Source organism: Aethalodelphis obliquidens, unplaced genomic scaffold (assembly GCF_003676395.1).
Source record: "Aethalodelphis obliquidens isolate GAN/ISIS:26980383/991018 unplaced genomic scaffold, ASM367639v1 scaffold5, whole genome shotgun sequence".
Lineage (NCBI taxonomy): Eukaryota > Metazoa > Chordata > Mammalia > Artiodactyla > Delphinidae > Aethalodelphis > Aethalodelphis obliquidens.
In genome coordinates this window covers 6,511,326-6,537,201 of record NW_020837949.1, presented here as the reverse complement: position 1 = coordinate 6,537,201, position 25,876 = coordinate 6,511,326, and the positions used below count along the sequence as shown (strand labels likewise).

The window sequence follows — 25,876 nt, the reverse complement described above, 5'->3', positions numbered from 1 at the left end:
CAGAGGAAAGTAGCCCAGTCCACCCCACCCCTCCCCATGGGAGTGTGGAGGGCTCACAGTACACTTGACAGCTCTTTCCAAAGCATCTCTAATATCCAACTTCCTGACCTCCTCACTCCCAGTGCTTTGACTCCCTCTTAGTGGCAAGTGCTTGGGTTACAGCCCAGTGTTTCAGCCACTCTTTCCAAGTTGGCTTCGGTGGTCTAGCTTTGGAATGGGGGAGAGTTGGCTCCTATTTTGGGGGGGCCTTCAGCCAAAACAGGCAGACAGAATCACACTTTAATATCCTGTTGCATATGTTTATTGCTATTCCTGATTTATTGATTTTAGATATTATCTATTGATTCCTACTGTGGAGGATGAAGATATGGCCCTCTTACATCACCCCAGGCCCCCACTTCTCTTCCCTCCATCCTCTCAGAACAGGTATATCATACTTTTTTGGTTAATTCAATGTAAATTATTTGCCTAATTATGATTATGTATTATTTACTTCTAATCAAAGTGACATATTATGATGATGTTTCCTTTGTTGTAGGATTTTCCCCCCAGGAATTGAAATTTTTTCTTATTTTTTTACTTTGCTAGCTTTCTGTACTATCACCAATTCTTCTCAAACTCTCCATCGAATTATATAACTCCTTTGAAGAGTCTTTAACGCATCATCAAACATCCTGTGACCTATCCGTTTCACTTTTTTTTCTGGAAACTTCTGTCACTGGGTCTTCCATTCCTCTGCTCTATCTAAACTAGTTATACTTTAGGCCTGCTGCACAGCTGTGGGCTTAGACTTTCCTTCATCTCTCTCTTATTTCCTGGATCTATTGCTTCTTTTAGGTTTATGTCTTCATTTTGTTGGAGCACATCCTTCAGTAACTTCCTAAGAAAGGGTTCATGGGAGGAAATTTTTTAAAGACTCTGTATATCTGAAAATGCCCTTATTCTGCTCTCACAATTGATAATGTGGTTTGGGTATAGAATTCCAGGTTGGAAATGTTTTTCCTCAGCATTTTGAAAGCATTGATTTTAGGTTTTACAGGTGCTGTTGAGCAGTCTAAATACCTTTTTATTCCTAAATCTTTGAACGCAGCCTGTTTTTCCACTCTGAAAAGTTTGAAGGCCTATTCCAGTGTTTTGAAGTACTTAGTGCTTAATGATACGGATTTTTTTTCATCTTTTGTTCTGGATATCTGGTGCTTCCCTTCCATGTGGAAACTCACAGTTTCCATTTTGGGGAAACATTCTTGTATTATTTCTTCCTTTATATTTTCTCTTTTCTTTCTTCCAAAAAAGTCCTATTAGTTAGATATTAGACTTCTTAAATTAAGCCTCTGGTTTTGTTTTATTTTTTTCTCCTATTTCCTGCTTCTGTCTTTTTTGTTCTACTTTCCTGGAGTTTTCCTCCATTTTATTTTCTAACAATTCTATTTAAGTTAAAACATTTTTTTCTATCATATTTTAAACTAAGAGCCCTTATTGCTCTTTTCATGGATAACTATCATGACTTTTCTCTGTGGGAATGTTCTAGTTTTGAGGGGAGGGGGTTGAAATTTTGTTTTGCTTCCTGCAGTATCTCTAGTTCCTTCAATCCTTTTCCCTACTTGTTAGCAGTTTGTCTTAAATAAATATCTTTAGGTTCATTCACATTTAAGAGTAAAGCCTTAAAAACTGGCTGGAAGCTCTGTGTGCATGGCTGGGACTCAAGGGGTAGGTTACATTGTAGGGTGACCAGCTGTGAACCTGGATGTTTCATTGAAGAGCCCAGCAAGGTCTGGATCCGTGGGTCTTTTGGGGAGGAGGCTTGGGGAGGGGCAATTCCATTTCTCCAAAGAAAACTTCCAGTCTCCTGCTTGGCTGTACCCCAAGCTGGTGTTCTCGGAGCCGGGTAACGCAGCTTCTGGTCTGTAGACTGTCTCCATCTGTTTGCATCACAGCTCTTCTTCATCTTTCACTCACCCCACCATCCCAGGGCCCGGAACCTTTCTGGTTAAGTTTTTCTGTAGACCAACCTCTCTCTCCTCCTTGGGGGAGGGTGGTGGTATTTTCTGGCTTCCCGGAATAGGTGAGCGGACCTGGCCTTGAACCGGTCTCTCCTTACCCACCACCTTCTGCTGCACCTGGTGCCTCCAGGTACTGGCTCTTGGGGATTCTGGGGTCAAGTTCACTTCTTTGTCCTTATTACCCACTCTGCTGGCATTTGGTGTCCAGCTCTGTTAGTTCTTCTCTTTTATCTCCTTTCCTTCATCTAAAAATGTATTAACATTTCTAGTACAATGTTTCTCTTGGGCTTACACTTCTTTTTATTAGTATCCCTTTGCGCTCATTTTAGAGACGTTTGAAGATGAGTAAGTGTTCAATCTACCACAGATTAATAATGTATTATATTTTTATTAGTAGTAAATATGTGGATACATACACACATGAACATATAAATACATTTGAATGATCCAAAGGTGAATAGTGAAATAATCTCCCTTTCACCTTGTCCTTCAGTCCCTCCACAGAGGTGCCCGCAGTTACCAGTGGCTTGTATATGTCTTTCCAAACAAAGGCTATACACCCTTTCACATCGATGCGTAAAAAGCATGTAAGTAGGGATTAATGGGTTTTACTTTAAATCAAGAAAGCAGTTTCTTCGCATAGCCCTGCAGAATATTCATATTTTCAGTAAAGGGCAGTGCTTAACCCAAGGACACGAACCTCTTCTAGTCGGATTTCAGGTCCCCCTGCAGGTGGCAGGCAGCGTTAGGGGGCTTTCCAGGTGCCCCATGTAGTTAGCCACCTGCACCAAGGCCAGCTGTGGGTGTTGCTGAGGGCCACATGCGTGGGACAGTTGTTGGTGGCCCTCTCCCACTTCTCGTGTGGCTTTCTTTATCATCCCTGTCCTCTCTCCTTCTATTTTGTCCTCCGTATTTCTTCCTGTTTTCACCCTTTCCCCTCCAGATCCGTTTAGCTGAGTCACGCTCCCATGGGTGAGCCGTGGGGCTAAGGGATGCACCCTAATTCGGTGCCTCTGTGGGTTTAAAATAAACTGGCACCCTAGATGGGTGTGCTCGTCGCGCCCCTGGTGGGAAGGTTTCATTAGGAGATGCGCCCAGAGGCCTCCCTGGGGCTTTCAGATGGGCTGCTTGACTTGACAGTCCAGAGCTGTGATGTCGCTGTGACTCTTCGTCCCTGCAACAGGGCCTGCTGCTGCCAAACCAGCCTTGATCTCAAAACTGGAGCGGAGAGCTGCACCCTGGACCAAGGACCTGAATGGGCCAAGGTGGGGGAAAGGCCGTCCTCCAGGTGGGTCTTGACCTGCTGGGTTCTGAAGGGTTGTCCGGGGGCCCAGGCAGCCCTGGCAAGTCACACAGTGCTAGTTCCGCCATCCTCCTGCTGGACCTGTTGTGCACCAGGCCCTGTATTGGTAGAAAAACGTGAATAAGAAACTAACCGTGCCTTCACAGTGTAGAAGAATCTGAGAAATGGGACGGTTTGGGAAAAATAAGGAGCTTTGATGAGCAGAAGTGAAACGGGGAGACTGTGGTAGAGCTGATGGGGGTGGTGCGTGGTGGACACGGGCCATGAGGAGCCCCGTGACCCACGGCTGGGAGCCTCTGCTGCCTTCTCCCCGCTCCTCTGGTGTTTAGTGACAACACTGTTGGTCTGTGAGAGTTAGCAATGCGTGTATCTCTGTCAGTAACTTACTGGCTAATAGCTACTGCGTATACTTCTATGCCTCCCTTGTTTCCAAGACTCATAAGAAGAGTTCTGGATGTTTAACCTCATTTCTTTGTGGTGCCTCGAAAGAGGATTAAAACCATCCAATAGCATCTGTGGCCAAGGTGCTAAGTAAGCTTATTAGCATCTGATGTCACATGATCTCAGGGTAGATATGTGGATAGGGAGGGGGAGGCTGGCTAAAGAACCCACAAGGATTAGCAGACAACTCTTGGGGAGACAGACTGGCTTTCAGAGAAACTAGTGGGAAAGGGTTTAAATAGAAGCCACTACTGATTTCTAGAAAGGTGGATGACATTCATCCTCTCTGCTTTGCATAAGGGGTACTTACTGAATTGGGGTGTCTTAGCAGATAGGAGGCTGCAGAGTTCTGGGCAGCAAAACCGAGCACAGTTTGACTTGCTCCAAAGGGAAGAAGACGACGGTGGCCATCAGAGAGGCACACACACAGGCCTCGGCTGAAGAATCTGCACTGCTCCCAGCTCCTGCCATGGAGACGTGCACCTCCTACTGCAATCCCAGCCTTTGTGAAGTAGAAGCAGATGGACGGAGGAAAATCAAGAGGACTTACAGACCCCGCTCAATTCAGAGGTCGTGGTTTGGGCAGTTCCCATGGTTAGTAATTGACCCCAAAGAGACCAAGCTCTTCTGCTCAGCTTGCAAAGAAAGACCTAGTCTCCACGACAGATCATCCCGGTTAGTCCGAGGTTACACGGGTCCTTTTAAAGTGGAGACTTTAAAGTACCATGAAGTCAGCAAAGCACACAAGCTCTGTGTCAACACCCTGGAAGTCAAGGAAGACACCCCGCAGGCCGCCCTCGTCCCCGAGATCTCCAGTGACCTGATGGCCGACATGGAGCACTTTTTCAATGCCGCCTATTCCATCGCGTACCACTCGAGGCCCCTGAACGACTTTGAGAAGATCCTGCAACTCCTCCAAAGCACTGGGACCGTGATTTTGGGCAAGTACCGAAATCGCACCGCCTGCACTCAGTTCATCAGATACATCTCCGAGACTCTGAAGAAGGAGATCCTTGAGGATGTCCGGAACTCCCCGTGTGTGAGCGTGTTGCTGGACAGCGCCACAGACACCTCCGACCAGTCCTGTGTGGGCATTTACATCCGCTACTTCAAGGGGATGGAGGTGAAGGAGTCTTACATCACTCTGGCCCCACTCTACAGCGAGACGGTGGATGGATACTTTGAGACCATCATCTCTGCCCTGGACGAACTGGACATCCCCTTCCGGAAGCCTGGCTGGGTAGTGGGCCTGGGAACCGATGGCTCAACCATGCTGAGCTGCAGAGGAGGTCTGGTGGAGAAGCTCCAGGAGATCGTCCCCCAGCTGCTGCCGGTGCATTGTGTGGCCCACCGGCTACACCTGGCCGTGGTTGACGCCTGTGGATGCATCGACCTGGTCAAGAAGTGTGACCGGCACATCCGAACCGTCTTCAAGTTCTATCAGTCCTCGAACAAAAGGCTGAATGAGCTGCAGGAAGGCGCGGCCCCACTGGAGCAGGAAATCATCCGCCTGAAGGACCTGAACGCTGTCAGGTGGGTGGCCAGCAAGAGGCGCACGCTGAGTGCGCTCATCGTGAGCTGGCCCGCCCTGGCCAGGCACCTGCAGAGCGTGGCGGAAGCAGGTGGCCAGGTCGGGCACAGGGCCAAGGGCGTGCTGAAGCTGATGAAGGGCTTCCATTTCGTCAAGTTCTGCCACTTCCTCTTGGACTTCCTGAGCATCTACAGGCCTTTGTCCGAAGTGTGCCAGAAGGAGATCGTGCTGATTACGGAGGTGAACTCCACGCTGGGCCGGGCCTATGTAGCACTGGAGACCCTCCGTCACCAGGCAGGACCCAAAGAGGAAGAGTTCAATGCCGGCTTCAGGGATGGGCAGCTCCACGGCATCTTCTTGGACAGAATGGAGATGGCAGAACAGCGGTTCCAGGCGGACAGGGAGAGAATGATCCTGACTGGGATTGAATACCTCCAGCAAAGGTTTGACGTGGACCGTCCCCCTCAGCTCAAGAACATGGAGGTGTTTGACGCCATGGCCTGGCCAAGTGGGATGGAACTGGCCGGTTTTGGGAATGATGATATTCTTGCCCTGGCCAGATATTTTGAACTCTCACTGCCCCCAGGATACAGCGAGGAAGCACTGCTGGAGGAGTGGCTGGGCCTGAAAGCCATCGCCAAGAACTTGCCATTCTCCATGCTGTGCAGGAACGCCCTGGCCCAGGACTGCCGCTTCCCCTTGCTCAGCAGGCTCGTGGCAGTGGTGGTCTGTGTGCCCGTCTCCACCTCCTGCTGTGAGCGCGGGTTCAGTGCCATGAACCGGATCAGGACCGATGAGAGGACCAAGCTCTCCAACGAGGTGATCAACATGCTCATGATGACAGCGGTGAATGGTGTGGCCGTCACAGAGTACAACCCCCAGCCCGCCATCCAGCACTGGTACCTGACCTCCTCAGGTCGGCGCTTCAGCCACGTCTACGCCTGTGCCCAAGTGCCACCCCGCTCCCACACAAGTAAGTATGCGTGGCAGAGTTCCTGGACATGGGGAAGCAGAGGAAGAGAATCTTAGCTTCCCAACCCCATGGTGAGCCCACAGCCTGGTAGAGTCTGCTCAAGGCAGCTGTCACAGTGGGCTTGCCCTAAGGTGTCACGTGCCCTACCATTTGCTAGACCAGTGGGTGCTCAAGACGGGACACCTGCCCTCCAGGAGATTATGATCCAGCTAGCAGGCAGGACGCCCACCCTGCAGGGCACAGGGCATAGAGCTAAGAGCAGGACTTTCCAGAGCAAGGCTGCCCAGGTTCAAATGCTCGTCCTGCCGCTGACTAGCACGTGACCTGGGGCAGCTTAATCTCTCTGTGCTATGGTTTTTCATCTGTAAAGCGGATTAATAGATGTGAAGGGCTTGGAACAGCGTCTGGCCAGTAGTGCCCACGGCAGTCTTTAAAGGTGCAGACTAGTACCAGAAATCACGTGGGGACTGGGCCAGCGAGGGCAGAGACACCACATCCCCGTGGGGCTGTGCGGACCCTGTTTGCAGAGGGAAGAGGTCGGTGCAGGTCACAGGGGCTGTGAGGACAGTGCTGTGCGGAGGAGAAGGTTGGGGGTTTCAGCCAGGGGAGGGGTCCGTGAGGAAAGCCTCCCACCTAGCCTGGAAGGCCAGGTGGGGACTGGGCTTGAGGGGGAGGTGACATTATCCTGGAGGCCAAGTTACTGGAAGTCTTAAGTACGAAATTTTCCTCTTTTCAAGTAGTCACTGAACACCAAGAAAACCAGAGCTTCTCCAGGCTGCTCCTGTGTCACTGAGCAGTGACAGAGCCATGGTTTTTCTCCCTTGGCGTCTTCCTATAGCGGGTCTCCGTCCTCTTGCTTCTGCTGTCATCTTACCTCAGGGTCTGTGATCAGCAGCAGTGGACTGGCCTCAGGGCTGACAGACGCTCTGTAGGAAGCATGGTGGCCCTGGACCTGCAGCTGGGGGGCGGGTGCAGGGAGGGGGCAGTAGAAGTGGAGAGAAGGAAGGAGGGTGATTCCAACATGGGAGTCCTTCACCCACGCATTTGGTGAGTGAGTTGCTCTCAGTGCCCGATCTGTGAAGGTGAAGGAGAAGACGCCATCAGCTGTGCGCTTCTGCAAGTTGTAATCATAGGGCGATGGGACTAGTAGGTCTGAAGCAAACAGAGAACACGGCCAGATTGTATATGACAAAGCCTTCTTTCCCAGGCAGTTTCTCAGCCTCAGCACTGCTGCCGTTTAGGGCCAGGTAGTTCTTCGCTGTGGGTGCCTGTCCTGCGCCTGGCCACCCCTGGCCTTTCCCACTACACACACACTGGGTACCAGTAGCACCCTCCCCGTTGCAGCAATCAAAAAGGTCTCCGGACTCTGCCAGATGTCCCCTAGGAGCAAAATTGCCCCCCCCACCCCCCGCATGAGCTCCGCTGCCCCAGGGTGAAAGTCAGCAGAGTGGGACTCCATCAGGCCTGCAGAGAGCAGCCCTTGTGCGTCTCCAGTCTGTTCTGCCAGGGGTTCTTCACCAAACATACCTTGGGGCGCAGTTGGTTGTGGGGAGGGGATTATCATCTGATCTGTTTTCTCTGTCTGACTGTACCCTCCCTTTCCTCCCGCACGAGGGGCGGGGCTCAGGAAGGAGAAGATGGGAGCGCTCCGTGTGGAGGAGGCCGTGACCCAGAAGCCGCCCATCCCGTCCTACAGGGAACCCATGGAGGTCCTGACGGACTGCGTCCTAGAGCCACGCCACGGACTCCTGTGTCCCCACCCCAGCCAAGAGGCCCTGGGCTGTCCTGATAAAGCGCTCCTGTAAGAGCAGGACCCTGAGGGGTTGCCTGGGAGCCCCCTGCTGCCCTGGCCCTCGTGATCATGGTGACAGGCCCTGGGATTCTAGGCTGCCCTAGAGTCTTCACTTGGTGGGGACTCCCTAAGCACTGGGAAGCGGCAGTGACAAGATAATTCAGCCCACATCCCAGGGAGGCGGGGGTGGGGGGGGGGTGGGGGGGTGGTCAGGAGGCGCACAGCCTGCTTACCGAGGCCCCGCCTAGGCTGGGCGTGACCTCCCAGCACTTGAGTATGCAGGAGGGTTCGCCGCTCAAGCTCATTTTAAAGGTGCTTCAGGAGACAATTCCATCATGAAAGATTTCACCCCATGTTTTGGTGGCAGGAGGACTTTTCTGAAGTGGGAGAGACGGTTGGGGGTAGGAGGCTTAAAGGAGCCCTCCAGCCCCTGGGTAGCTGGGGAGCATCCCAGCGGGCTGCCCACAGCCTGAGTGGCGTGGGGTAGACACGTGGTGAGGGGCCTGGGATGAGCAGGTCTAGGGACAGCGGCCTGGCTCTGGGATCTATCCCCCTGGCTCCATGGCAGAAGCAGGGAAGCCTCAACTTCAAATGGGAGACTCGCATCAGAGACTTTCTCTGTCTCCTCCCAGGGCCTTCCTTTAGGGTGAGGCAAGCAGAACCCCTTGGCACAGAGCAATCAGGAAAGGTTATCCTCCTGCAGCTCCCAGACAGGGGAGGAGTGTTTCCCTGGAGGGGGCCTGGCCTTTTCCACCAGTCGCAGCCCTTGTGTTGTGCTGAGCCCGGGTCTTCTACGGAGCAGAGCGGACAGGACAGGTTTGCACTGGGGGGGCTTGGGATCCTGTCCCAACTCTGCTGCAGGCAGTGGTTCAACCATGATTAATCCCTTCCTCTTTTCTGTGCCTTTGTGTCCCTCTCCATGAAGTGGCAGTAGAGAAGCCAAGTGCCTGCTGGTGCCCCAGCTGCCACAGGACTGATGGATGACAGCGCCGCCAGCTCTGAAAGACGGCCCTCAGGCTGCAGAGTGGACTTGGCTGCCTTCAGCCCTTGTCCTTGTCCCTTGCCACCCAAGTCCTTATTACGGGAAGAGGTGCTCTCTCAACATGCCCTCAGCATAATGGTCTCGTCCACTCTTCCCAAAGTTGCTCTGGGGACCAGCTTGGGAATCACTAGGGGTGTCTGTTTAAATCTGTTTCACCCCAGACCCACCTGATCAGATCCCCGGGACTGTTTCCAGCAAGGCCCTCCAGGAACTTTGTGGGCTTACTCAAGCATGAGAACCACCACCCTGGCGGCACAGAAGGGTGTCCCACGCTATTTGGCTCCCGTTGCCCTCCCCGCATCAGCCCATCTCCTCTTCCACCCGGAAGTAAAGCACTTTTCCTTCCAGGGCAGCTGCTTTGGGCAGGTTCCTAGGCTGCTCCTCCGGCTGAGGATGATGTAGTGTCTGGGTCCCGCCTTCCTAACCACAGGTGGGAAACGAGGGCAGGTTAGAGGGAAGGGCTTCTTTGCCGCTGCCTTTCTCTTGTTTTAGACGGGCAGGAAGTAGTGCTCCGTCCTGGCCATGCTGCCTGGCCCTAGGTGGGGTCCCTGCTCTGTGATGCAGGTCCAAGTGGCCTGGCCCTCAAGCAGCCATCTGTCCACTTCCCACTCCTAGAAGGTGCCGAGAGCCCCTGAGATGCTGGTAGCGAGTGTCTCACTGTCTGGCAGAACCCCTGGTTCCCAGTGTCTCTGACTCTCCCTTCCCAGCACCCCACCCTTAGCACTTAGCCTTAGCGCCATCGCTTTCCTGTTTTCTTCAGCTTCGAGCCAGGAATTCCGTTTTCGCTTTCTGCCGTTTCACCTGTGGCACTGTCTCCCTGACAGCCCCGTGTTCCGGGGGCTGAGGTGTACCACGGGCCCTTAGAGCTTGAACCCTGGCGATGTTACTGTCCACATGGCCAAGATGGAGCCCAGGCCTCCCTCTGCCATTCGCATAGGTCACCGTGGGGAGTTCAGGAATCTGCACTAGGCCAGGCATCGCGGGTGTGAGTTGGTGGGATGGAAGGGAGGAGGGCCCGTTAAAGTGGGCCCCCCCACCCTATCCATAGCGATTCAGATTGAGGTGACTTTCTCGTAGGCATCCTCCCCATGGCACCTTCTATCCTTTAAGAATCCTCAGAGCAAGAGGCTAGTCCTGCGAGCAGTGCCGTGCCTGAGTGCCACATGCACGATTCCCTGTGCGAGTCTAGTCGTGGAGGTGGAGGCCAGCTAGGGACGCCCCTGCCTCTCCACATCTGTGCTCTGAGGAAGCCTCCGATGCCAGCTCGTGAGAAACTTGGGCCCCTTGGCAGGGTGTGGGGGGGGGGGCGACTGAAAATGCTGTTTGTCACAGGGATTTGCACTACCCGCTTTCTCGAGGGGCACAGGCATGCCCTGGGTCCCCTCTGTTCGCTAATGGCAGAGAGGACGCTGACCATTTTGTGCAGGACCCCAGGCTGAAGCTTGGTGAGACCCCTTGCCCAAGCTGACATCTCGTTTTTGTTTCAAGAGACTTGCAGCATTTCAGACCCCAGGGCCTGGAGACCCTGTTGTTGGAGAGCCTTCCTATTTTTGCCTCACAAAAAAACAAGCTGAAGGGCATTGGGGATGGAAGGAGCAAGCTCTTTGCCTTTGGCCAGAGTCCTAGCCATGCCTCCACCCTCATTCCCTACCTGTGATCTCCATAGACATGCCCACAGGGCTGACATTCTGAGTGACCAGCATTTTAACTGACAGTTTGAGTTCAATAGCCATAGAGACCAGGTGGGAAGGCGGGGTCCCGACCCCCTGTTCTAGCCAGACACATTGGAGTGTAATTTACTCCAGACACTTTTCTTCCCTCAAAGCGCAGGTTCAGTTCCTAGGGTGCTAAGTATTTAGCAGGACAGTGTGAAGATGGGCCGTTTCCCTCATCCAAGTGGCTGACGAGGTCACCCCAGGTAATTGGCCCAGGGATGTTCTCTCCTCCTCTGGTTTCAAAGATGTGCAAAACATGGTTTAAAAAACCATGTCTGGGTCTTCCCTGGTGGCGCAGTTGTTGAGAGTCCGCCTGCCGATGCAGGGGACACGGGTTCGTGCCCCGGTCCGGGAAGATCCCACATGCGGCGGAGCGGCTGGGCCCGTGAGCCATGGCCGCTGAGCCTGCGCGTCCGGAGCCTGTGCTCCGCAACGGGACAGGCCACAACAATGAGAGGCCCGCTTACCGCAAAAAAAAAAAAAAACAAAACCATGTCTGATTCTCAACCTTTTTCTATTTGAATAAAGCAGAGTTTATTTCGACACATGCCTCAGTCCTGTTAATCCCGTAACCAAAACTAGCATACTGGGGGAGCTGCTCAAAGCTAATTATCTCTGGCTTAGAGCAAAGCCCGCCCACGCCCCACCCCGAGTGACGCGCTGAAGCGCCTGCGCGGGTCGGGCTCGCTGAAAGGGCTTTCTTAGGCGGCCGGGTCCTGCTGCGCATACTCGGCGCCCACTGCCTGGGCCGGACCTCCGCGCACCGGAGCATCTGCAATTCTGACTCGCATCCTGGCCTGGGCATCCCGCGCCGGGCCATGACGGCGCACTCCTTCGCCCTCCCGGTCATCATCTTCACCACGTTCTGGGGCCTCATCGGCATCGCCGGGCCCTGGTTCGTGCCGAAAGGACCCAACCGCGGGTAAGGATCGCGCGGCCCAGCCTCCCTGTGGACACCTTCGCGGCCGCGCGCTCCCCCTCCCCCGGCGGCTGCGCGGGCGGCGGCGGCGGCGGCTGCGGCGGCCCGCGGTGCAGCGAGCACTGTCCAGGCGCGCGCACGGCGCCCCACTCCTCTCGGGTCTGTGCTGGGCCGCGTTCAGCAGGGAACAGGCAGGCGGTCGGGGCCAAAGGGCAGAGATGCTCGTGCTTTAGAAAGGTGGAGACAGTTACGGGTCACCCTCCAACCTGTAAAGGTAAAGGCTGTGGCTAGACACTGATGCAGTTTGTCCACTCCTGCCCAGCTGTGACCTTGAGCGTCTATCACACCTTCAAGCCTCATTTTTTCTTAGGTAATTGGGGGTGATGATGATACCTGCCTTTTAAGGTTGCTGTGAGGCTTACACAAAATAATGTATATAAGACTCTTAGTGCATGGCACATATTGTATTGAATAATTTTTAGCCAGTATCATTTTTTTTTTTTTTTTTTTTTTTTGTGGTATGCGGGCCTCTCACCGCTGTGGCCTCTCCCGTTGCGGAGCACAGGCTCCGGACGCGCAGGCTCAGCGGCCATGGCTCACGGGCCCAGCTGCTCCGCGGCATGTGGGATCTTCCCGGACCGGGGCACGAACCCGTGTCCCCTGCATCGGCAGGCGGACTCTCAACCACTGTGCCACCAGGGAAGCCCAGTATCATTATTTTTTGAAGGTCCCCTAGCAGGTTTCTCTACCTCTTGCACCATTTACCAGTTTCTGCTTCATACCATCTTCAGCTGTAAAGCACTCTCTCCCCTTGATTACAAGTTCCTCGAGGTGGAAGATTGTCCTGTTCACCACTGTAGACGCCATTGCCCAGTACAGGACTGGCCCACGGCACTTGGTAATGTTGAAAGAATGGATCAAATGCTAATTGCTCTGGCACCAACTTAAAGTACTTTAGATCAGAGGTCCTAGGGCCTGGTTTGGGTTAGATTTAGCTTTGGCTGGAGGCTGCATTTGGGTGTTGCCTTTGTTCTTAAAAATCTGCAGGGCTAGGGACTTCCCTGGTGGTCCAGTGGTTAGTACTCCAAGCTTCCATTGCAGGGGGCACGGGTTCGATCCCTGGTTGGGGGACTAAGATCCTGCATGCCGCGCGGAGTGGCAAAAAAAAAAAAGGACCTGCAGGGCTGAGGTCCCATGGCCTCACTTTGTAAACCATTTTAGTGCCTCGCCTCCCTTGCAGACCTTGGTGAGTTCTTCCTTCTGAAGTTTTCCTCCTGCATTTAAAGCCTCTGTCTCCAGCATTTGAGTAGATTCAAGGTAGCCAGTTGCTATTGTCATTATAACTGCCCATTGTGCCTCAGAGATGGCTCACGGTCTCCTTGCCTCCTGCCCTGTCTTCTGGTCTCCTGTCTTCCTTCCCTTTGCCCGATGAACTTTGGATTCCAGAGGCCACTCCATGGTGGGTGGCTGCAAGTGCAGCTCTGTGCAGTGTCTTTTCCCAACATGTTTGCATTAAGATGGAGAAACAGTGGGACTGAGAAGGCAGATAGGTGAAGGGAAAGATGCATAATGTAACTTGGATGTGATCAAGGTTGGCCTCCCCAAGAGGTGACACTTGGCGTTTTTATTTTCCATCTAGCAATTCTTACCCTGAGTAGAACTCAGCCTCCCTGTGTTCAGGTGGCATCAGACGGGAAAGGGGCTGGCACCAGGAGCTCTTTCTCTGACCTCGGCCAGGCCTCCTGGGGGCAATGCTTCCATCCGTCCTGACCTGACGTCCTCTTCCATTGCAGAGTGACCATCACCATGCTGGTGGCCACCGCTGTCTGCTGTTACCTCTTGTAAGTACTGCTCTCCCAGCTTGAAGTCAGCTGGGGCCTTTGTGCCCCCTTCTTTCCTCCTTTCCCAGCCCTGCTCTCCCCTCTGTCCTGGTCCTGGCACGTTCAGCTCTTGAAAGGCTGAGGCTGTAAAGCACAGAAGAGGAGGCAGTTGGAGAGGCAAAGAGAGCGATGGGCTGGAAGTCATGAACTCTGGGTTCCGGTTCTGAATGTAGCACCTGGACAAGCTCTGTCATGTTCATAGGCTACAGTTTTCTCATTCACAAAATGAGTGAGTTGGGCCAGCTCAGTGCCTTTTGTACCTGATGGGACATCAGAATCACCTGGAGAGATTGTAAAAACACAGCTTTTAGGGCTCCACCCTGGACCCACTAAATCACAGTTCTCATGATCTGCACTTGGGAATCCTTATTTTTAATGCCCCTGGGTGATTGTGATGCAGCCAGTTTAGAACCACTGGATGAGCAGTAGTCTTCAAACTTGGAAAAGGTCCCTGGGATATAGAAAACGTTCCAAGAGATGCGAGTGCCTGGACAGTGTGAGGGAATCAATTTCCAGGTCCTTCATGTCTAGAGGTTCTCTTTCTAAAACTGCCGTTCATGGTAGTCCCTCCCCTTTTACAAAAAAGGCAGTCTGCTATCCCTCCCCAATCCTCCTATGTTAGGTTGCTCCGTGTTAAATCACCCTGGCTGCCAAACTGAGGAATAAATCCAAGCTCTGGTTTTGAGGGAGGCCTCTCTCATGCTCAGTGAAGCCGGTATGGCTTCCCTTTGTGCCCTGGAGGCCGTCTTACCTCTTCGCTAATCCCAGGGTCCAGCCCCAGCGCAGGGATCTTATAAATCTACAAAACATCAGATCAAACCAAACCTAAACCCAAACCCACACGCCCCAGACTGAGCCCCCGTGCCGGCCGCAGTGTGGGTGGCTCCATGAGGCCCTTCCCTCCAGAACCCAGACCCTGCTGCTGGGTCGGTCATGTGATCAAAGGCGTGGTGGGAGGTGTGCACGGCAGAGTTCCTTGTGTCTGGGCTCACCCGCACTGTGCTGTCCCTGGCAGCTGGCTCATCGCCATCCTGGCTCAGCTGAACCCCCTGTTCGGGCCCCAGCTGAAGAATGAGACCATCTGGTATGTGCACTTCCTGTGGGAGTGACCACTGCCGCCTCCTCGGCCCCAGGTACTGCTGGGCAGACGGGCAGGGGTGGGGAAGGGCCCGGGGCGGGGGGAGGACAAGGTCAGGCAGGGTTGTAAGACTTTGCGTGTGGATTCAGGCATTCATTTATTAAGAAAAAAAAAAAGAATGCTGAGCGCCTGCTCCCTTCCTGCCCAGTGGTGCGCTGGGCGGCAGGGACGGGCGGAAGACTCGGGGTCCTGCGGGGGAGCATGTGGGCCCAGCCTTGTTTGCGGGTTTGCAGGCCCCAGAGGAGGCGGCCGGCTGCAGAATCTGTTCTGAGTGAGGGAAGGGTGGGGGCAGGGAGCGGTCTGAGGTGAGCTGGGTGACGGGCACAGGCTCTCCAGGGCGGGGCTGGGGGAGAAGGGTCTCCACAGCGAGGCCGTGACTTGTTCTGTGATGTGCTTTTCAGGTGCCCCAGCTCTCTGGATGACCTCGGCTCCGCTGTCCCTGATGACCCTTTTGTCACCCCTACAACTGTGTCCCAGTCCCTCCGTGCTCCCTCCCCCAAGGCCTGCCTGGTTCTGGAAAGTACCACCCTCCCCAGCCAGTCTGGGCCTCAGGAAGCCCCGAGCTCAGAGCCAGGCCGGAGCAGATGTCCAGCCCTCAAGTTCCCACTGCCCGCTCCCGAGTGGGTCCAGGCCAGGAGCTGACAAGGGTGGGGCTGCGCCTTTTACCCAGGGGGGCAGCCAGAGAAGGCTGCTTGTCCTGGGGAGGAGGCCGTTCAGCCCAGGATGCTCTGAGCTCAGGTGGGCCGGGCCGGGGAGGAAGCCCTGGGGGAAGAGGCAGAGCCCTGCCACCGTCCTCCTGTGTGACCCCAGGAAGCGTCTGCCTGTGTGGGCCTCCTCACCTGTGAGATGGAGGGGCTCGGTCAGGTGTGGCAAAGGCCTTTCTTGGAGTTCTCTTTTAATTTTTGACACGTTGCGATGTGAAATTTCTGGAATTGTTGACGAAGTGGAAAAACAGTCCCACAAAACATCACGATCCAAAGCGTCAGTAATTTGGATCAAGGTTGGAACAGGTATGTTTAGCGTCCTTTACAGTCACGAAGTCACTTACGTTGGCTTGCTCAGGAAGTGGGATCTCCTCAGAATATCCTCTTCCCCCTTCCTCCCCACCTGGATCACCTCTCTCCCTTCCCAGAGGCGCAGCCTGAGCACGGCAGGAGCTGAAGAAACTGGAGGCAGCTCCTGCTGAGGCCGGGCCGACTCTGGCAGCGGTGAGGGTGGATCTCGGAGCCCCTCACAGCAGCACGTAGGTCACCTGGAGCGAGGGAGGGCACAGAGGGACAGGTGTGGGTGAGGTGTGGGCTGGGCTCTGCTGAGATGCTGCTGGGCGGGGGAGCCCCTGGCCTGGTGACGCCTGGAGAGTTGGGGTGGAGACCTCAGACACTTGCCCGCAGCCCCGGAGCTAATTGGAGCCCCCCCCTCTGCTGCGCCACGTTGCCTCCCTGGGGAAGAAGCCAGTCTCTTGTATTTATTGACGGTTGAGTTGATTGGCATTCTGTTTAGTAGGCATCGTTTTTGGAGCGGTGGTAGAACGTGGTATGTCTCACCTGGATTTCTTGGTTCTGGACTTGGCCTGTTGCTCAGATCGGGGCCTCCCTTGAACATCCCACCCACCCCCTTTCCAACTCCCTTCCTGTGCTGACCTCTGTGGCCCCCCTGGAGTGGGGCTGTTGAGTCTCGATTGGCGGCTAGAAGCATGACCCGTGTCTAGTGACTAATGAGTGGTGAGGAAATTCCTGTTTGGTGGCAAAGTCCTGGCCAAGTTCGCTGGCTGCCGCTCCCCTGCCCACCTGATTCCCATTCCCTCGGTGGGTGAATTTGGGGCCCAGGAAAGGGACTGGCAGCTCCTTGGAGCTGCAGCTCTGGGATGTGGACACTGAGACTACATTTTCCTGAGACCTGAGCGAGAATCCTGCTGTCCTGGATTTTGCCCAGAACCAGGCCGGGCAGGAGGAGGAAGACGGAGGACTCGTTCAAGTGGAACTTTGCCCCACCACCCATCTGTGCCCCAGATTACAGAGTGCATGGCCCCTGGGGCTCTGCAATAAAGCCGGTCCCCAACATTCCACAGAGCGTGGCCTGCATGTTCCTAATACCCCTACATACCTGGGAGCTGGTAGGCTCCGTGCTTGGCCTGGGCGGGGATCAGCTTCCTGCCTGGGGCAGGGGGATGGAGTGAGCCGAGGGGAGAGCTCCTGGGGCTGGAAGGTGCTTGGAGGAGAGACCCTGAGCCCTGAGGAGTGCATCCAGAGAGAATGCAGAGCCACAGAAGGATGAAGCAGGGGAGTGACGTGACCCAACTTGGTTTCCAGGATGATCTCTACAGGGTGCATAATGGGCCTCAGATGAGATCGGTGGTGAGAATGGGGACGAGTGGGCGAATGGAAGGTCTAGTTAGGAGCTGAAGGGGGCCAGCGCCTTGGCCATGGGGGGAGGGGGGAGGCGGGGTGGACCCTGTGGTGAGCAGTGGGCAAATGCGGTGCCCAGTACCTGGCGGCTGGAACCTCTCAGTGACAGGCCACAGAGGGCACGTGATGACCTGGGGTTTCCTGTGTGTCCTGGTGAGCTGGTTGTGTCCGGGGGTATCTCCGTGGAGACGCCCAGCTAGTGGTAGGATACGTGGGTTTGGTCTTCAGGAGGAAGATGTGGCCTGAAGACGTGCAGTGTATGTCTGTCCCTGAGTTCTCATGGAACCACTCGTGGCGACCTCTGTTCCCCGGGTCCTGGGGCGCGCCCCCTGCTCTCTGGGCAGCTTCTGCAACTCAGGGCTGGCACACCCCCTCCCAGCACACTATCTTGCCGTCCTCCCTTTCTGCCTGTGTAGCCGTTCAGGGAGGGGGAGCTTGGGACGACCTCCCAGGATCCGTGCCCACCCGCTTTGCGTGGATGGCGCTGATCTCAAAGCTCTCACCCCACTCCGAGGGGGACTGCAGGGTGAGCAGGTCTTATCAGAAATGAACACAACCAGACATTAGTTACAGAGGGGAGATCAGGTTTTATTCCGAAACGACTGACAGTAGGGAAATGTGAGCTCCGTGGGGTCCGTGCCCCTGCAGGGTGACTGGGCACTTTAACAGGAGAACGAGAGCGGAGGGGAGGGGTGAGCGGGGCCAAGTAGAGCCAGGAGAGTGAAAAGCCACAAAGGATGGGTTGGCGTAAGTGTGAGTAGGCCACAGAGACCGGGGGACAGAGGCCCGAGCCTTCCTGAGTTCATCTCAGAGGGAGGGTCCTTGGGAGCCACTCCTGGGTTGCAGGAGGTACATCTGCATCCCAGAGGGACAGAGGAAAGATTCACGGTCGTGAATGCTCTTAGAAAGGGTGGAGGGGCTAGGCGCCAGAGGCCTGTGGTCAGGTATTGGCTAGAACAAACAGTAAATTCTTCTGACAGCCCAGAGCTTGGTCAGACAGGAACTGGATGGGGCCAGGTCGTCCCTGGGTTACGGCCGTAGGCGGTCCGAAGCCAGGCCTGGCTGGACGAGTCTCTTAGTGCCTGGTGTGGACGGACTCGTTGTTTGTTTCAGGCAAGAAGTATCTCCCACCCCCCTTCCCCTGCCAAGTGGGAAGCACATCAGTAAATGTCAGCCTCTGACATAGATGATCAGAGCAACTACAAGTAGCAAAAGATCCCTGAAGATGGGTAGTGGCTGGGGGTGGGATACCCCTGCAGCAACCCTAGTGGCAGAGCGGGAAGCAGCCTGGGAGACCCTCCTGGGACTGACGGGACAAGCCTGTGGAGAAGACAAGGCAGGTGAGGTTAGCTCAGCTGCACGTACAGAAGGTGGCCGACAGAGGGCAGTGCCGCCCAAGGGACGGAGACCTCCAGACCAGGTTGTGCTGCCACTGGGAGTGCAACGCCCTGCACTGATGTGAGAGGTTGTGGCCTTAGAGCGTGGCCCTTATTGGGAACAGGGATGATTTTCCAGGTGGTACCAGAGCCTGGATGAAACCTCCTTGAAGGATGTGTAATGACAACAGCAAGGTGCCAGGTATTGCTCGGGGAATCCAAAGGGCAAGAACTAAGGAGCCTTTTGCCAACTGAATGCTGCTCTGAGGCCAAGCTTCCCAGCAATCTTCCGCGACTTTTTCCCACCTCAGCAACCTGAGATCTGGTACATTCCAGCCTATAATAGGGACACCCGTCAGCCCAGATTCTCAATGGAGAGGAAAAGTTCCATACAGAAGATGGCTGTTACTGCAGACCGCAGGGTCACCCCTCCCTGATAAAGCACCTAAAGCAGGGCCCTTGATGAGGGCCTTTGGGTTGCTTTGTACAGAAGTCGGTTCGTTGATGACATTGGAAATACGGGGAGCAGAGAAATAAAGTGGGGTTGGCCATGTGCTGGACGTGACGTCTGTTTAAAAACCTTGGGGTTTCCAGGAATGAAGTCACTTGGCAGCCACCACAGTTTTACTTGACTTGGACCCAGAAGAGTGAGGGCAGGTGACCAAAGTCTATGCTAATTCAGCCCACACTCCATGTAACGAACCTGCGTAAGAATCACTCGGAACAAACAAACCCATAGAACGCTGGGACCAAAGCCACGCACGTCTGTTAGGACAGGCGTTCCCTGCCTCGACACTGCTGACAGTTCGGGCTGGATAATTCTCTGTTGGGGGCCATTGGAGCCGGGGCTGTCCTGTTCATTGTAGGGTGTTGAGCAGAACCCCTGACCTCTGCCCAGTGGATGCCAGCAGAACCGCTGTCCCTGCCCTTGGCTCTGACAGTCACACATGTCTGCAGCCATTTTGAAATGTTCTCTGGGGGTCCAAGTCCCTCTCCCCCACCCCTACGTTGGGAATCACTACTCTAGAATCTCAACCCCTCAAGTGATTGATAAAAATTTAATCAGTTTATCAACCCAGACAGGAGGTTGGGGAAACTTGAGGGAAGCTGGTATCCTGAATACCAGGGTTCCCCGTGAGCCATTCCCAGCAGGACCTGGAGCTTCTGACCTGGAGACCATGCCCTGGGGAGAAGGAAGCACCGAAGCTTTAGAGGATTATTGGGTGCCTGAGCAGACTCTAATTCCAGCACCATGTGGTCCAGCAGAGGCCAGATGGTGGGGGGGGGGGGGGGGGGGACTCAGCCGGGGTGGGGGAGAGCATCGCGCAAGCCCAGTAGAACTTTGGCTAACCCTGCAGGCATCTGCCCGGAAAGGGGCTGGGACAGATATTCTCAGAAAACCGCAGAAGCCCCACCTCAGCTTCCTAACCACAGGATTAAGGGCCGGGATTGTAGCATGGCTTCCCCCCTGCTGCAAAGGTCAGTCTTTCTTCCCCTGACAAAGCCCGGCAGACATTAGGGAGATGATTCTCTGCGCCCACCCACTCTCCATCTCCTAAGCAGGAATACGGGAGGCGGGAAGGGTTACTGCAGAGGCTGCAGCCTTGATCCGTCGTGATCCTGGGTGCAACGGCCGTGCCCTTGGTCTGCAGCAATTGATTTGGCAAACATATTTTTCTCTTTTTTCTTTCTGCCCAGCCTTCCAGGAGCTGTTGACCGAACAGCCTCAGCTTAGCTTCAAGGTCGAGATAGAGAATCGAGACCTGGGCTCCCTGGGTTCAAAGTCCAGCTCCTCCCGATTATTAGTTGAGTGAAAGTTCGTCTTTCTGAGCCTCAGTTTTATAATAGCACCAGTGCCTGCTTCGTAGAGGTTTTGACTGTGAGCTGAGGGAACAGATTAAAGTGCCTGCCTCGTCACAAAAATGCCATCAGTAAATCACACGACTTTTACGTAGTAACTCTTTACTTCGATGGCCCCCTTCGTTCTGCCAGGATCTCAGCTTCCTTCACCTTTTCTTGTTCCCACCATGGACACCACACTGATCCACCCTGTGGAAAAGGAAGTGGCAAGCCCCCTGGGTACTTCGACGTGTGCGATAGGACCTGGGAAGTAAGCACCATGAAAAATACCTGGGGCCTGTGTATGCATCTGTGTTTCTGTGCTTCACGTCAAATGTCCTTCATGTAATCTATAAACGTAGTGTCCTCTTGTTGAAAACAATGCTTTGGGGGAGTGAGGGGAGAAGAGAGAATGGGTACTAGACTAGATCTGCTGAATTCTAAAGTTCTCAGGGAAAATAAACATGTAAGAAATAACCATGGGGACTTCCCTGGCGGTCCAGTGGTTAGGACTCCAAGCGTTCACTGCCGAGGGCCTAGGTTCGATCTCTGGTTGGGGAACAAAGATCCCGCAAGACTCGCTGCACGGCCAAAAAAAAAAGAAGAAGAAAGGAAGAAAAAGAAAGAAAGAAAGAGGAAATTTCTGAAAAAAGCAGAGTATTTACAGGGACATTAGCCCTCCCAGATGTTTAAAAGTATTATACAGTCACAATATGAAAGGCTACAGAAATGAAGACAGTGGTGCTGGGACATGAATAGACACATCAATGGAAGAAAACGAGTCCAGAAATAAATTGGTAAACATGGCAAAGCTAATCCGTGAGGAAAAGATGAATAAAGGCAATGAACAGTGTCGGGACTCTCTCCCTCCCGGCAACAAAATAAATGCCAGCTGGATCAGAGATTTAACAAATGTAAATGAAACTATAAATGTACCAGAAGAAAACACAGGGGAGTTAAAAAGAAATTATCTTGGGGCTCGCGCCTGCGCGGTCTGCGCCAACCCGCGGGCTGCTCGGAGGGACGGAGGGACGCGCCCGCTGGGAATCCTCGGGACCAGCGTGTGGGGAGGTTCCCTCCCGCCCAGCCGTGAATGAGGGATTACCATCCCAAAGAGCTCATTTTTTTTTCTTGAGGTGTTCGGAGTTAGTCCCACACCACAGATTTTCACTGTTTATTTTTATTTAGAAGCCAGCCTGTTCTCCTGATCAACTGTTAGCATAATTGCTAACCCTTAGACGCTGAATGATTTACGGTGATGAGAGTGGAGGAAAGGGTGAAAATTATGGTGAGAGCAAGGCGACCATGTACACTAATGTGATTAACAAGTATGTTAAAGTTTGCATTTTGTTTGCTTGTTGTTTGAGTCGAAGATACTGTGACAGATTGGACCCCTGAATTTTTAATCATATAAACTGAATAGGATACATGCGCTTTGGAGTCGGGTAAAATCTTCAATCCAGACCCTCCAACTTGCTGCATAACTGTGACTTTGGGTCACAGTTAAATAACTGCTCTGAACCTGTTCCTCCTTTGCTTAAAAAAAGAAAGAAAAAGAAAAGAAATTATCTTGTAATGGGGAAGATCTAAGAGGGGGAAAGAAGAAATCCAGCAGTGATGAAGATAAAGTTTGATAAATTTAAATTAAAATTTAGATTTTCTGCAAGGCAAAAAGAAAAAAATTAAATAAAAAAGATAAATGACAAACGGGAAACGATTTACAACTCATGACAGACACAGAGGTCATCAACAAGATAAAAAGGACAGAGTAGGTAAATAGAAAAGGAGTCAAGCAGACGGATCACAAAAGAAGCGGTAGAAATGACTTTTGAGCATCAAAAGATGCTTCTCATCATTTATAATCAAGGAAAGCAAATTGAAACAACAATGTAGCCCCATCAGTACCTATTATATTAGCAAAGATCAAAACTGATAATAGACTAGACACGTATATTAGTAGCCACAGTCAACGTCCCCTGCATCTCCCCATGCTCTGAGTACTTCCACGCATACCAGCCAACTTCCCACTGCCAGCAGTCTTCATGTCCGTGCCGAAGGCTGGAAGTGCTGTCAGGAAATTATTGCCATCAGCACACTCCTCAACCAATGACTGATGGGACTTGTATGTACACGCTCCCAGGGTGTCTCCAGCTCCAGGCGCCCATAGAGCAGATGGCTTGCGCTTCTGCCTTCACCATGAGAAATGCATGCCCTGGGCAGCCTACCCAGCAAAGAAACATGGGGAACAGACTAATCCCAAAATGACCTGGAGCCAAGTCTGGCCAAACCTCAGCAGAAGCAGAGTCAAATGAGCAAAAAAATAAATGCTGTTGTTCCAAGTCAGGGTTTTCAGGTGTTTATTATGCAGGATTATGGTGACATAGCTGACTGATGCAGTGTTATGACAGATAGATCTAGCCCAGGGTGATATACATGTTATGTTTCTACTCCCTTGTTGATGACACTTGCATTACTCCAGGTCTTCCTGTTATAAACAATCAGCATCCCTAGATGTGTCTGTGCAAATGTGCTGGAACTTCCTTAGGATGTATGTCTCCATGTAAAGAGCAGAGTTCTGGGTGATGTTTACTTTCAACATCACAAGATATTGCCCAATGGCCCTCCAAAGAGATTGTTTACACTCCTACTAACATTATATGAACTCCTGGACTTCATCTGTTATTCAGCCTTTTTTATTTTTTCAATCAGATAATGTGTGTGAAATGGTATCTTGTTTTAACTTGCATTTCCCTAATAATCACTGGTGAGCCTGACTCTCTCTTCATGTTTGTTGACCATTTGGGTTTCCAATTCTCTAATGTGCCTGTTCATATTGATTGCTTTTCTATTATCTTTTTTGGGGGGGTATTTTTCCTATTGATTTATATAATTTCTTTATGTATTTTAGCTACAAGTCCCCCTAATCCTAGAGAATCTAGTGCCAGGAAGAGAGAGGGAAGAAGACAGTGTGTTTGGAGGGGATGGTGGTGAGATAAAAAACAGCCCCATCTTTTCTACTGCTCTTTGAAACCATCGTTAAACAAATGAAAAGCTAATCACAAATTAAGAAAAAATATTTGCAATGCACATATTTGTCAAAGGACTTGTATCCTGAATATATAAAGGGCTGAACAAAATATAAGTATATAAAGAATATAAAGAATTCAACAATAAGACAAACCCAGTTTTTAAAAGTGGGCAAATAATTTGAACCCACACTTCACAACAGTTTTTTCATTTTATTATTTGTATCTCCCAGTTTTGCAATCAAGTCATCCTTGGTTCTAGAGTGCCTCTGGGTTAACACTGCAAAGGGACCAGCTGAGCCCATTTTATACAGACCCTCATGAGACAGTACAACTGTGAAATCATCTGTGGCTCCCTCCATCTCTTACTTTAACTCTCCGTGTGACTGAGTCTCGTTTCCTCATCTGTATAATGGAGAAACCAATACCTCCATCTCTGAGGCATGGAGAGAATCAAATAAGATTAAAAATCACTTTGATAAAGGGCAAAGATATATACTCTCATTGCAGGGGTCCTAGTTTTAGCTCAAGTTGGAGGACGGCACCAGCCTGGAGTTGATGGGCCCAGAGCGGGGGCGCTGGAAGGAGATGGAAATAACTGAGATCAGCCCTGGGAAGGTGAGCAGGGAGGACTGCCCAAGGCCCGGTGGTGCCCAAGCCTAGGCCCTTGGATTTGTCTGACTCTGGCGGTGGAAAGAAGCTCAAGGTAGCCTATGAAACAAGAGTTGGGTACTTTGGTGTCCAGGTGGGACCAGGTGAGGAGAGGCATTCTCCGCTCAGCCCAGGAAACGCGGCCTTTTTGGCCCCGGGATAATTCAGTTTCGGGAGTTGGCAGAGCACCTCAGTGGAGGCGCGCACGGACGACCCCTGGTTGTCGGCGAGGCCTCCGCGGTGTCACCGGGAATTTGCCCCAGGAGATACCCTGGGTGGGTGTCATGAAATGCTGGGTGAGCCCTCAAGGCGGGAAGAGACTCCGACACACGGATCATTAGCATTACCGTGGTCCCTTCTGTCCGCACGTGCGCACAAACCCCGGGCTGCGCTCGGGCGGTCAGACTGCTGCGGCGCAGAGCCGGGGACGGAAAGGGCCTTACGAATCCGCCAGTGGAGGAGGAAGACTAGGCCACCGTCGGCCCGGAGCGCCTGCGAGTGCTTCCTCCCAGGCCACACAGCTAAACTAGCACTATTAAACACAAACAAAGAAACAAAGCCCCCCCCCCCCCCCATCCCCCACAAAAAACAAAAAAAACCCCAGCGCTGTTAAACTTCTACGAACGAGTCCCGGTCAGGTGAGAAAAGCGCGCGACTTCCGGCGGAGGAGGCGGTGTAACACCACTGCTTCCGGCCGCTGCGCCTGCGCCTGCGCACTGGGAAACTGCGCCTGCGCACTCGGTGCTGGCTGCCTGCTGGGGGAATTTAGCAACGGCTGGAGACGAGTGGGCGCGGAGGACCTGCTGACTGTCGCTACCGGAGGTCGCCCAGGAACCTGGACCGCCCACCAAGCTCTGCAGGGCCCTTGGCGCCTCAAGGTAGGTCCCGCTGCGGTGCGGGGGTGGGAGCAAGCGGGGCGGCGGATGGCTTGTGCTTACTACCCGCCGCGGGGGCGCGGTCGGCCGCCGTGGGAGCTGCGCCGGCTTCACAGCTTCGCCAGCCCCACTAGCCAGCCAGACCTTTGGCCCTAGGTAAGCCGGGGAGGGGGCGTTGTGGTCACAGACGTAGACTTGGGGGCGAGGCGGCTTTCCCTGACCTGCCCTGCCCATCGGGCGGCCCAGGTGTCCCCCTTCCAGCTTCCCTCCCTTTCCCAGTGCCCCGCACCTGAAACACCCGGTGAGGCCAGAACTGGACAGCGGCTCGTATCCGTCACTCACTCTGTGCCAAGAAGTGTCTTTAAACACTGCTGCTGTATGCGTACATTAACTCCATTAATTTTTCACAAGCCAGCGAGGTGGATGCTTTTATCCCTGTCGTATAGGCTCGGAAACCGAGGCACGTAGCAGACGAACACAGCTGGTGGGTAGCAGCCAGAATTTAAACCCCCATAGACCGGCTCTGGACTAAGTGCTCTCAATCCATTGTGGAGAGCAGCCTCGCAGAAAAGAGCAAAGGGTTCTGCTGGTTTAAAACATCTCATTTTATGTCACTTTTGCATATTGTGAAATCTAATGAAGCTTGGTTATTTAAAATCTCTCCCTTAGGGTTTAAAAGTAGCCAAATTTGCATGTGGGACAAAACCCCAAAATGTGTAGTGGTTTGCTACTCTTTTTCTTCCACACATTCCTCTGGTCCCATGCTTTTCTTCATCTTCCATCTCCTCATAGGTGAGCGGGTGGGGGAATGAGAAGCCGAGGACTTGTAGGCTCACCAAGTGCTTTGAAGTCTCCTGGGGTCTGGTGGATAGACAGGCACCACCTCCTCCTCCCCCCTGCCAGTGCAGGGGCTGAGAGAAGAGGGTGCTGGTAGAACTGGGCAGAGTGAAAACTCGGAGAAAGGTCTGGC

At 53.2% G+C, this 25,876-nt stretch overlaps 2 protein-coding genes and 1 long non-coding RNA gene across 10 annotated transcripts in view; 2 read left to right on the top strand and 1 right to left on the bottom strand.

The window, feature by feature from the left end:
• ZNF862 (zinc finger protein 862) overlaps positions 1-11,175 on the top strand; it is a 32,324-nt gene extending 21,149 nt beyond the window's left edge. For 5 of the 8 annotated variants that reach the window (XM_027101549.1, XM_027101543.1, XM_027101544.1 and 2 more), the window contains 4 exons: positions 3,184-3,288; positions 4,134-6,248; positions 7,863-8,049; positions 8,966-11,175. In XM_027101549.1, the coding sequence (XP_026957350.1) occupies positions 3,184-3,288; positions 4,134-6,248; positions 7,863-8,049; positions 8,966-9,017 (2,459 nt within the window). In that variant the 3' untranslated portion in view covers positions 9,018-11,175. Of the gene's footprint in view, positions 1-3,183; positions 3,289-4,133; positions 6,249-7,862; positions 8,050-8,672 lie in introns of those variants that run through there. The other 3 variants (XR_003431833.1, XM_027101545.1, XM_027101550.1) reach the window with 3 other exon arrangements.
• A 306-nt stretch (positions 11,176-11,481) lies between these two features.
• On the top strand, positions 11,482-16,797 carry ATP6V0E2 (ATPase H+ transporting V0 subunit e2). Its single transcript, XM_027101594.1, has 4 exons — positions 11,482-11,719; positions 13,510-13,557; positions 14,612-14,729; positions 15,136-16,797. The coding sequence occupies exons 1-3, from the start codon at positions 11,616-11,618 to the stop codon at positions 14,703-14,705; spliced, it is 246 nt and encodes an 81-aa protein (XP_026957395.1). The 5' UTR covers positions 11,482-11,615; the 3' UTR covers positions 14,706-14,729; positions 15,136-16,797.
• Positions 16,798-23,578: 6,781 nt separating this feature from the next.
• Positions 23,579-24,670, bottom strand: LOC113617959 (uncharacterized). The gene is made up of 2 exons (XR_003431835.1): positions 24,379-24,670; positions 23,579-23,816 (listed from the first exon to the last, which is right to left on the bottom strand). It is a non-coding gene; the product is annotated as an uncharacterized LOC113617959 (long non-coding RNA).
• Between the last annotated feature and the right edge of the window lie 1,206 nt (positions 24,671-25,876).

What these genes read in the sequence shown, in the direction of transcription:
- ATP6V0E2 (XM_027101594.1), top strand. Translation starts at nt 11,616, where the DNA reads ATGACGGCGCACTCCTTCGCCCTCCCGGTCATCATCTTCACCACGTTC. An exon ending in CCGAAAGGACCCAACCGCGG is followed by an intron (nt 11,720 to 13,509) that starts GTAAGGATCGCG and finishes CTTCCATTGCAG; the next exon opens with AGTGACCATCACCATGCTGG. An exon ending in GCTGTCTGCTGTTACCTCTT is followed by an intron (nt 13,558 to 14,611) that starts GTAAGTACTGCT and finishes TGTCCCTGGCAG; the next exon opens with CTGGCTCATCGCCATCCTGG.